The sequence below is a fragment of the Acipenser ruthenus genome, chromosome 19, assembly GCF_902713425.1.
Source record: "Acipenser ruthenus chromosome 19, fAciRut3.2 maternal haplotype, whole genome shotgun sequence".
In the NCBI taxonomy this organism is placed as follows: Eukaryota; Metazoa; Chordata; class Actinopteri; order Acipenseriformes; family Acipenseridae; genus Acipenser; species Acipenser ruthenus.
The window spans coordinates 22,415,962-22,427,786 of NC_081207.1; the positions used below are offsets into that span (position 1 = coordinate 22,415,962).

Consider the following 11,825-nt stretch of genomic DNA (forward strand, 5'->3'; position numbering starts at 1 on the left):
ATCTTGAATCTCTCTGAAGGCAATTAACCCACACCAACCTAAACATTATTAAAATCATCAATATTAAATAGATTTGTTCATTTTATTTACATCCCAAAGTACCATCACCTAGATACTTCAAGGAATATATACAGAAAAGTTAACCATATCTCCCAAATAAAAAAAAAACAATGAAATGACAAAGGTAAATATACACACTTCATGTTGGGTTTAAAAATATCTATATCTACAAGTTAAAATGAACCCCATTAGCATCACAGGTGTAGCACTTTGTACACTACAAACTCTAGATTTAATGTTCTTCATATATGATCTTTTCACGGTTGGTGCACAAACCTGCTTTCTAGGTTACAGGTTACCAAAATATTTATATACGGTACTTCACTGCGCAAACTAGCCAATCCGGAAGAAATGTAATCTTCTCTAATGCATGACACATCTAAAAGTATTAAGTACGGCGTCGTGCTGAATGTTCCATTATTTTTGTGACGTGTTTTGATGTTCTAAAAGTACATCTCATTTATAATACCGAAAGCTCATATTTTAAAAATACATTACTAATAGTGTAAGTAATCACATGGAAAAAATGCAATGAACCACTGACGCATGTGCGGATCTCAAAATAATCGCAATAGTTCTTAATGCAGCATGCAGATAGCGTTTGGTACCTTGTAAGAATGTTCTGAATTGAAGAAAAAATAACGTGTATGTGTATATATATATATATATATATATATATATATATATATATATATATATATATATATATAAATATTTCCTGTTTATTATGTTTGTCTGTGTTAAATTTGTTTTTAGGTGTGTATCCCTTTAAAAAAGACGGTCCTGTTTTTTCATTACTTTTTGAAAACAGGATATAGTTTCTGGTAAGGGATTGGCTGGTGAGAGGAAACGGGTGAAGAAACGGCAGTTGAGCACACGAGAGTGGGTACACAGGTTATGAATTTGTTGTTTTTCTTGATTTATAGCTAATTTTTTATATTGAATGCTCTACTCCATTGTGGATTGCTTTGCCTAATGGAGATCAAAAGGGACCATCTGTAAAAATAAACAAATACTATACATATATAGTATATTAACTCTTAAATGTGAACAGTCATGTCGTCGGTCTCGGATTACTCTTATTCATTATGTCACCTCCGGTTCAGGCGTTACGTGTGTGTTCTCAGTTGGCGTTCCTTCACTTGAAATTGTAAAAGTGGAACCTGTGTGCTCAACAGGCACATCACCCTTCTGATATTCCACCGGTCCAGAACTAGACTCTGCTGCGGCACTAAGCCCCTCCTGAGGACCAGGTGACATCATGGTCTCCAGGTCACTGCTGGTATCTGGGCCAACAGGGGGGAGCTCCTTCTTGGGTAAAATGAATTCCAGAGGCTCAAGAACCATATTCATATTGATGCAACCCAGGGAACTATATTTGTGAACCTGAGTTGGTTGGATTCCTGAAATAAAAAAAATATATAAATACAGATTAAGGCATTAAAAATAGTTTTTTCCCCCCACATGTCACTATAAAAATAAAAAGAGATAGTCATAGAACCCTTACCAAGTATTTGTGCAACCTGGGCGGGTGGGAATAGGACCTGTAAGCAGCGATTGAGGAAGGGGACCATGTCCTCAGCGAAGGCAGAACAGAACTGGAGGAAAAGCTCACGCTCCCTGCTGCTGAACACAGTCTCCTCTGCACGGTGGAACACCAGGATAACCTTTGTCACCTGAACAAACCAGAGATCAGAGGCTTCAAGTAGAAAGCAGTTAAAAGACATAATGCCATGTGTGCAAAAAGCTTAGTACACATGCTACATACAAAGTTGTCTAAAAGAAATTAAAAAAGCTTTTCTTTTTTCTACTCCTTACATTACTTGTACATAAAAAAAAATAATAAAAAAAAGACATACTTTGACAAGAGCGTCTTCTAAGCACATGGTTACATCCTGGGCCAGAGCAACAGGGCAGCAGAGGCGCAGGTCATTAAAAGCCACTAGAACATTATTGAGGAAACAAGCCAAGGGCGGGAAGTCCAGTAGTGCCATGGGAGGCTGTAGGGTCCCAGGCTGGCTGCTGGGGGACACTTGAGGGATGGTGCTGCCCAGCACAGCAGGGGCTGAGATCAGAGTGTACATATTCATATCCTCCTGGAACTTGCTGAGGGTTTCCTGGATAGCCTTGTGAAATGTTTCCAGAGCAACTCGCTGGAACATGGGTGCCAGTTGACCTCGGAAATCTGCCCCGACTCGGCTGAAGGACAGGCCAAAGTACATGCACTGGCCCAGCAGCGAATCCAGCCGGCCACCCACCCCTCGCTGCAGGTCTGTCTCCAGCGTCTGAAGGAACTCGGACACCTTCTGCACCACCCAGCCGTGGAAGATGGCACTCTCGTTCACCATCTGCCCGCTTGTGGGCAGGAGGGGGTCCTCGTCGGAGAAGATGGCACGGTACTGGGTGAAGATGTCAAACAGGTGCACCCGGCAGGCCTCAATGGTCTTGGTGATGTGGAAGTAAGGGTCGTCGATGGGGATGGAGCCCAGAATAGAGCGAAGCCAGGTTCCCCGGGCCTGCAGAAACTTGATGCGCAGCTCGGCCTCTGTGAAGACGTCCATGCGCCGCAGGTAGCTGATCACGCGCAGGCAGACTGGCAGCTGGGCATTGCTGCGAAGCTGCTGGAGGAGCTGGTTCAGCATCAGCTGGGCAGACTGGCGCACTTCATTCACAATGCCCTGTCGTGGGGAGAAACGAGGGGAGTCACAGCCTGCCCATCACAATAAACAACCTTCCAATTTTCTTAACTTTTCCTTAGTTTAGAGTGATTCTCAGTTCTGTTCCTTACATCTAACTTCATCTCACCAGCTAAATGTGAACTGCTCAGGTCCTATTATTAATTTCCTCATTCCAGAAATTCATCTAACTTTGTGACTTTCCAAGTGCATGAGCAATCAACATTAAAAGAGATTAAAGGAACTAAACTGAAACAGGTACTAAATTAATAAAATGCAACAAGAATAAACTGAACTCTTAACCATTCAATGCAACTGATATGGAGCTGGGGATCAGGGTATAAGGTTAAACACATTACAATCAAGCTGGGATGTCTTATTGATGTAAAATGCCACACATGGCATGAGAGCTCTGCATTACCTGTATAACAGGAAGGGAGGAGTGCTTCTTCTCCAGTCTCTTGACATAGGCAGCCAGCTCCAAAGCCTCCTCATAGTAGCCATTCCTGACACAGGTGTCCATGAGCTGGGGGATCTCCACAATCTCCAGGATCTCTGTGTGTCGATTCAGGGTCAGGCTGTTCATCCGCCGACTGGCTCCAATCTCCTCGGCCTCCTTTACAAAACCTCTGGAAGAAAGAGGCAGAGAGGTGTGATTCAGCACCCAGAGACCACATACTATACTGCACTCCAATATACTGAAGGATTTCTATTAGAACTCTGGGGAACGCACAAGGAACTGAAACAAAAGCCAACTTTGACAACATGCTTTGTGAAACTCTGAACTAGAGCATATCCTTACACCCACTCACAGCCTACATTCACTTATCTGTACATTAAAATATTCACAAATGTGTGGCATAATAGTGAAATTAGGCCATGTATTACAATTGTGTTCCACAACATGCAATAACCTTGCAGTTAATGCAAAGGCACTGTTAGCAGGGGTATACACCATTGGGGTAAACAACTATTGGTAGTATTAGTGACGTGTTGGGAATGTTTGGACAGTACCTCATTGCTAGTTTATAGTTGACAGTAATCGTTGTGGTTGGATACAGGTAGCAAGCAACGACAGTATCTGAAGGTAGTTTTACTTATCTCGAAGTATACTTTTTCATTTGAAATAAACAGGACAGGTACGCCTCTGTAAAATTTACTGAAATGCAACTCACCTGCATTTTTCCCCAAATCCTGGTAGCTTATCTAGAAGTCGTGAGACGCTACTCTCCACCAGCCCGAAGTCCCGATAGATCTCTTTAGTGCACTCTGCTGTGCGGATGAAGATTTTGTAGTTTGAGAAGGCCAGCTCGCGGGTCTGCTGAAGAATCTGAGCCCGCTCCTCCGACAGCCTTTCGGGCTCCCTGTTTAACTTCTCTACCCCATACGAGCTTAGCTCCGAGAGATATGCCGCAAAATCTGGGTTCTCTCGCCAGTTTTCTGGGAAACTGTCTTTAAAAATCGAAGCCAAAATACTCTCATCTTCCACGTCCACGGCCGCCATCTTGGTGAGGTATTTTCGTGGCGTCATCAATTAACTTTATTTAAAAAGATAAATAGATAAGACAGTTAATGCACGGTTTTGTGCCTCAAGATAACACACATAACAGGCAGGATATATGTAACTATGGAGTTTTATATGTAGTTTGCACATTTATTTAAATACATATACGCTTTTTAAAATTAACGAAACAAATAAAACAAAACAAATCCTGTTTGGTCAGTAATACGTTTGCCTGTGTTACTGTAGAGGTCGCTGTTCTTATTTGACCAGACTGCTCACAGACTAGAAAGCTCTTTAACACCTTCTGTATCTTTTACGGTTCAACAAAGCCGGTGCTTCCTGTTTCCTGCACTGTTTACCCACGTTGTGAGTTTACAGCGGTGTGTGCAGTGAGCAGTATATATCTAGAATAAAAACTGTATTCACTCAAAAATGCGACCACTGACAGATGAAGAAACAAAGACCATGTTTGAGAAGCTGTCCAAATAGTAAGTAGACATTAGTCAGTTTTAGTAATAATAATAATTACAAAAAAAAAAATACAAACAACATTATCATTTTTGTCCTTATGCAGTATTGGAGATAACATCAAGCTGTTGGTAGATCGCCCAGATGGAACCTACTGCTTCAGATTACATAACGACCGTGTTTATTACTTAAGGTAAAACTATACACTTTACGCTTCTATATAGTGTACGATATATTTCACTGTATAAATGCACAGCCTCGTTGTTTTCATATTGGGGAGACGTGTCTATTTCACCATCACCTTTTAATTTACTGTCATGTAGTATTTGTAGCACATACAACGACATAAAAATCACTGTAACCATCATGCTATGTGGATGACGCAGGCTCCATTGCATTAAATCTAGCAAGCATGGTCACAAACATCACAAGCAATAAAATAGTAAACACACTCGGTTAACTAGGTGCTGAGACACGGCAACAGGAGTCGAAGCATGGCAGTAATTGGAGGAATTGAATTATTATTATTATTATTATTTATTTATTTAGCAGACGCCTTTATCCAAGGCGACTTACAGAGACTAGGGTGTGTGAACTATGCATTAGCTGCAGAGTCACTTACAACTACGTCTCACCCGAAAGACGGAGCACAAGGAGGTTAAGTGACTTGCTCAGGCTCACACAATGAGTCAGTGGCTGACCTGGGATTTGAACCGGGTACCTCCTGGTTACAAGCCCTTTTCTTTAACCACTGGCCCACACAGCCTCCATGAATGGTTGGAGAATATTTTCCACTCAAGGTTAAAGTGCAAGTGTAAGTGTAACAAACCACGTAGTATGGTACCGTTTATTTTTATTTTCTTATGAAACTACATGTTTGCCAAACTATTTACTTCTTTCAAACCTATATAGTGCATGACGTGTAAGAGTTATTGATTTGTTTTTCAGAGAACAAAACTTGGATCTGATATTTAACCTAATTATGTTTTGTAGTGTTTTTGAAAAATATGCTGTTTCCAGTAAAATCATTTAATTGAAACTTTCCTTTTTATTAGTGAGAAAATTTTGAAATTGGCTACAAATATTTCAAGGAATAAGCTTGTGTCTCTGGGGACCTGCTTTGGAAAGTTCACAAAGACCTTGAAATTCCGTCTTCACATCACTGCCTTGGACTATCTTGCCCCTTATGCAAAGGTAACTACCACTACCCATTGTTTTACATGGTTATGTATTTATCAAAATAACAATCTAATAATCTTCTTAATTTAAATATATAAGGGCTATTTTTTTTTTTTTTTTTTTTTTTTTAGGAAAAATTACTGGCATAAGTTGTGAAAATCAATCCAGGTTAATTTGTATAATGTAAGGCCTCTGGAGTCCACCTAAGTTGTTTCTTTTATAAATGGGGGTCAAAGTGTGTACAGTCCACAAAGAACATGTCTTTAAAATGGTCTTGTGCAGTTATATTTCTTTCCTCCTTGGTACTTTTACTTGCATGATGAGTTGTGGATTTAATTTAAATAGGGACTTTGATGTAAAAGCTTCTTACTTCAAAGCAAATACTGAACTGAGTAACCCAGGTACATTTCAAGTAGAAACTGCGTTTAGTACATGCCTGTAGGATATCAGAGAAAGACGTACAGTACCATCATCTGGATTCAACTAGGAAAACATTCACCAGTCATGATAAACTTTTTAAAGTTAGGTTTTTGCTTGTATGAGTGAATGGTGGGATCAGGGATCTAGGAATGTTGCATGTGAGGTGATACCAATTACACTGAATCCTGTTGCTTTTTTTTCTCATTTCAGTATAAGGTGTGGGTAAAGCCAGGAGCTGAGCAGTCCTATTTATATGGAAACCACATCTTGAAGTCTGGTCTGGGACGGATTACAGAAAACACTGCACAGTACCAGGGTGTAGTTGTCTATTCAATGGCCGATGTACCACTGGTAAGTTTTCAAAAATAAACAGAAAAAAACAATAATACCATTGTCCATGATTGGCAAACTTTATGAAACAAGCAGCAAAGCATATAACTCTAGTTGCTGAACTGGCATTCAAACTATAGGGCAGTTGACATCCAGTCTACAGAATTAACAGATCTATACTCATTTCTGTTTTAGTTTCAGTACATGAAAATGTTGTATTTTGCTGATTGTCAGGTGTCAAATCTTTCTACAAAATAGATGCACTTTAAAAGAATCGGAAGAGTTTTTCTTAAAGTAATTGTAGCGAACAGAAAAGTTCCATAAAACATCTATTCGTAGGTCTCAAATGTGCAGTTCTGAAAGAAACACATTTGACCCAGAACACACTGCTGAGGTGACATAGCAACTGAGAGCTTCCTTAAACCTAAAGTAGCACCAGATATCATGTTTGAAAATTAAAATACATGTGTGCAATAACATGTTTAGTTTTAAAACTGCACAGACCTATGCAGCTAGCTAAATTGCATAATGGCTAAGATTTTTTTGAATTATTTTATTTGCTACAAAAACTAAGGATGCAGGTTTGAACGTATACTTTTGTAACCTCGTAGTAGAGTACATTAAAACCAGTTGATCATTGCAGGGATTTGGAGTCGCAGCAAAAACCACTCAAGAGTGCCGAAAGGTGGATCCAATGGCGATCGTGGTGTTTCACCAGGTGGACATCGGAGAGTATATAAGAAGCGAGGACACCCTCACATAAACTGCACCAAGCTCTTTTTATAAAGCATGACTGTACAATAAATAACATCACAAGGATTAAGTAAGCAAATCCCCAATCTACAAGCCTCTTGCAGTGATGCCCAAGCTCTTCCCCCAACATGGGAAGATGGTTAACTGCATACAAGCTCTGGAACCCTTGAAATGGAAAAATCAATATGGTGCCTCTGGAGGAAGTCACATTGTATTGATCTGGACATTTTACAATAGTGGACTTCTTGTGTAAGATGTGGTACACAATAAATAAATGTTACATTGTGTTTATTTAGTATTTTGCTGCAAAACAGCAATACAATGCTTGGTGTTTATAAATACACATTTTGATATAATGATTCTGTACCCCTCCCCTTATTTAAAGTGTACCTAGAGTTACCTAGGCAGATCCGTATGGTACCTATGCCAAAACAGTAATAATTCACTGATGGCAAGTGAATGTAATTTCCCTGTCAACCAATTACTGTTGATGTTTTATAAAATTTATAAGTAATTCCCCCCCTCTGTTCAATCCAATAAACTTTTCAGTTCTAATCTTGTTGTTGTTCTTAATACTGTCTAAAAGGCATATAAAAAAACAGCTAAAGAGCAATTAGCTTCAAATTACACTAATTGTTCTCTTTACCTCTAGGATGTAGGTATTTTTGTATGACCTGCGAAAGTGTGCTGAACTGTATTGGAAAGCCCTGCTTCTTAGCAAAGTTGAATACAAATAGTTAAGATAACACTAATTAAATTGATGCATTTAAGTATCACTCAATTTACAGAGGCTCCATGCTTCAGTGATGCAGTCAACATAGCCTTGGACATACACACAAAACATAACTAACAGTACTAATCATGTCACACAGTGGTTTGCAGAAGTATTCAAGTATTCAAGTATTCACACTTGGTAGTGTCGGGTGGTATGATGAACTTCACTGTGCTGAGAGGGATAATCAGCGCCTTTGAAATGTTCTTGTACCCTTCACCTGCTCTGTGCCTCTCTACCACTTTATCCCTAACTTGTTTCGAAAGCTCCTTGGTCTTCATGGTTGCTTTTTGGATCACTATGTGAGTTGCAGCGTGAAAGTGTTTATATACCCGAGGGAAATTATCTACAAGTTAAACCACTTTGAGTACACACAGGCTGAAACCATTTCACTAATGTTGTGACCTTTCATACAAATCATTTGCACCTGAGCTGATTTAGGGCTGCAGTAGCAAAGGGGTTGAATACTTATGCAACTGAGATTAATCTGTTTTTCTCTGTAAATTTTATTTATTTATATTCTCTATGCATTTTTTTACTTTATCAATGTGGAGTAGTTTGTGTAGATTCTACCTGTAAAGTCTAATTTGAAAGTGTTGTGGAGTACGCCCAGGTGCCAACAAAATGTGAAAACTTTGCAGGGGGGTGAATACTTATGCAAACCACTAAAATTATATAATTTTAGTGGTTTGCATAAGTATTTACTGTATTAAACTATCAACTTTTTGAGAGAGGGCTTACTAGTTTAATCTCATTTTACACAGCATTTTAAAGTAAGAGAATGTTTATAAACAGTCAGTCCTTAAAAAAAAAAAAAACATTTCTCAAAATACTTTGTGACTAGGGTCCTTAAAGAAAGATTTCTAAAGATTTGAACCTCTGATAGGTGTAAGGAAGCTTGACTAGAATGCTCAGCTTTAAAATTCCACTAAATAAAATGCATTTTTGTAATTCTTGTGGAAAGAAGTTTTTTAAGTAATCCTTCAATCTATTCCTGGCAGCGTTTACTGATAGAACATGGCACATGGAAAAGGATTACTATTCTTTCGTTTACTTAGTACTTAAGTAAATGAAGATAAGCTGTATTGTTAATAATACTTTAAGAAAAGATAACATTTATAAGTAATCAAGTCAAGCTGACAAATATTTCAGACAGTACTAGCCAAAATATTTGACTTGGGGGTAATTTGATCAAACTATATACCCCCGCCAGCTATTATAGGAAGAAAGTTTTACCCTTGAAGATACATATATTTTTTTCTACTTTGTTTTTAAAAGTCAACCCTTTGTGGGTATTTCTCACATGAGCTTTGTGTAGTGAGGCCTATGGGTTATTTCTCTGAAGCCCCATCAGACAGAGAAGAAATCACCACTGGGCTAACATTGGCAGCTTACAGACAATAAAACAGAGACTTTCTCCTGAAGGAACTGCAATATCTTAATTTGTATTCCGTTTTGAATTATATTACTGATTATTTTTCCTTGCAAAAAATATGTAAATACACATTTTATTAGAAATCCATAAACATGATATTTGTGTGCCAAAGAAAATTTGAAGATCTTTGACCTCACCCAGCCCCACTATACTAGTATTCTTTTTCTTTATTTATAACCCATTTACTGACCAGGAGAAGAACTGAAGTTCAACATTTGACCAGTGTCAAGCCAATCACCTCTTTTTACCTCCCCAACCTGCATAACCTATTGAACCCTGGAAGCAAGGGCCACCCTGGCTAGTCCCTGCCAGGCACCTTTCCAGTAGCACAGCAAGGTGCACTTTCCCCACAGCAGTAAGTGAAACCTGTAGGCAGACTTGAATCGTCCACTAGTTTCAAAAGTGACCTATGAAAATACATTTGCATGTATAACACTTGGAGAAAGCAACTTGAACAATCAAAAAAGTGTTATCTGATGCTAAATATTAACTTTTTTTTAACACTATTGCTGGTGTGATCCTGATGTTTGTTTCTTGTGCTCTTTGTGATATAACATCCCCAATAGAGTGTATTGTTGCAGTATCATTCAATGAGAAACCCTTACCTCATAACTGAAGTAATAATTGCCACGCTGGTGTGCAAAATGCCAGAAACACTCCAGTGCACCTGCGGGAAGCACATAGGAGAAATCATACCGGACAGATCCCCGGAATGACGACTGCTCTACACGGAGGGCTAGGGGCTCTGACTTCTGACACGATCCCCCGACACACAGGATTACAAACACAGCAACACTCACTGCGCTGGGCTTCAGCATTTTCTCAAGAAACTGCTGTGTTTAACACATGGGGTGAACAGGAGGGTTTGTTTCAGATGCTGAATGCTGACATCTTCTTCAGACCTGGAGAATGATTCACTTTTCAGAATCTAATCATCTCTCTCCAAAAAGTTAAAAGTTTTTGCAGTTGCATGGGAAAATGCGCTCAGCAATACAAGTGTTTGTTATTCACATAAAAAAGGTACCTACTCAATGGTAATTAAGTCTTTAAACTTTGTAGACTGGTCTTGTAGTTGTAGACGACACTGCTCTTAGGTATGACCATTTATGACCAGGTGTCCCCCATATATATAACCCCCCCCCAAAACACACACAGAGAGACAGTGCCTATAGAAAGTCTACACCCCCATTCAAAATGTTCACCTTTTGTTAAAATGCATTAATATATCATTTATCTACACATCCTACCCCACAACTTCCAAGTGAAAAAAAATATTCTACAAATTTGTAGAAAATTAATTAAAAATAAAAACTGAACTAGCTTGCTTGGATAAGTGTCCACCCCCCTTGTAATAGCAATCCTAAATTAGCTCAGGTGTAACCAATCGCCTTCAAAATCACACACCACATTAAATGGCCTCCACCTGCGTTAAATTGTAGTGATTCACATGATTTCAGGGTAAATTCAGCAGCTCCAGTAAGTTCCCTCTGCTGGGTAGTGCATTTCAAAGCCAAGACCATGAGCACCAAGGCGCTTTCAAAAGAACTCTAGGACAAAGTTGTTGAAAGGCACAGATCAGGGGATGGGTATAAAAAAATATAAAAGGCCTTGAATATCCCTTGGAGCACAGTCAAGACGATTATTAAGAAGTGGAAGGTGTATGGCACCACCAAGACCCTGCCTAGATCAGGCCGCCCCTCCAAACTGGATGACCGAGCAAGAAGGAGACTGATCAGAGAGGCTACCAAGAGGCCAATGTCAACTTTGTAAGAGCTACAGGCTTTTATGGCCAAGACTGACAACAATATCCCAAGCACTCCACAAATTTGGCCTGTATGGTAGGGTGGCAAGAAGGAAGCCATTACTCAAGAAAGCCCACCTTGAATCCCGTTTGAAACATGCAAAAGAACACTCAGGAGATTCTGTAGCCATGTGGCAAAAAGTTTTGTGGTCTGACGAAACTAAAATTGAACTTTTTGGCCTAAATGCAAAGCGTTATGTTTGGCGCAAACCCAACACAGCGCATCACCCAAAGAACACCATCCCTACTGTGAAGCATGGTGGTGGCAGCATCATGTTATGGGGATGTTTCTCATCGGCAGGGACTGGGGCACTTGTCAGGATAGAAGGGAAAACGAATGGAACAAAGTACAAAGAAGTCCTTGAGGAAAACCTGCTGCCCTCTGCAAGAAAGCTGAAACTGGGACGGCAGTTCACCTTTCAGCATGA

General features: G+C 39.5%; 2 protein-coding genes across 2 annotated transcripts; one reads left to right on the top strand and one right to left on the bottom strand.

The window, feature by feature from the left end:
* Positions 1–68: 68 nt before the first annotated feature.
* Positions 69–4,369, bottom strand: LOC117424162 (conserved oligomeric Golgi complex subunit 8-like). Its single transcript, XM_034040283.3, has 5 exons — positions 3,911–4,369; positions 3,157–3,364; positions 1,920–2,738; positions 1,568–1,736; positions 69–1,463 (listed from the first exon to the last, which is right to left on the bottom strand). Exons 1-5 carry the CDS (start codon positions 4,264–4,266, stop codon positions 1,147–1,149), a joined length of 1,869 nt encoding a protein of 622 aa, XP_033896174.3. The 5' UTR covers positions 4,267–4,369; the 3' UTR covers positions 69–1,146.
* Positions 4,370–4,435: 66 nt separating this feature from the next.
* On the top strand, positions 4,436–7,944 carry LOC117424164 (60S ribosome subunit biogenesis protein NIP7 homolog). Its single transcript, XM_034040284.3, has 5 exons — positions 4,436–4,727; positions 4,814–4,900; positions 5,763–5,901; positions 6,517–6,657; positions 7,280–7,944. Exons 1-5 carry the CDS (start codon positions 4,672–4,674, stop codon positions 7,397–7,399), a joined length of 543 nt encoding a protein of 180 aa, XP_033896175.1. The 5' UTR covers positions 4,436–4,671; the 3' UTR covers positions 7,400–7,944.
* Positions 7,945–11,825: the final 3,881 nt, after the last annotated feature.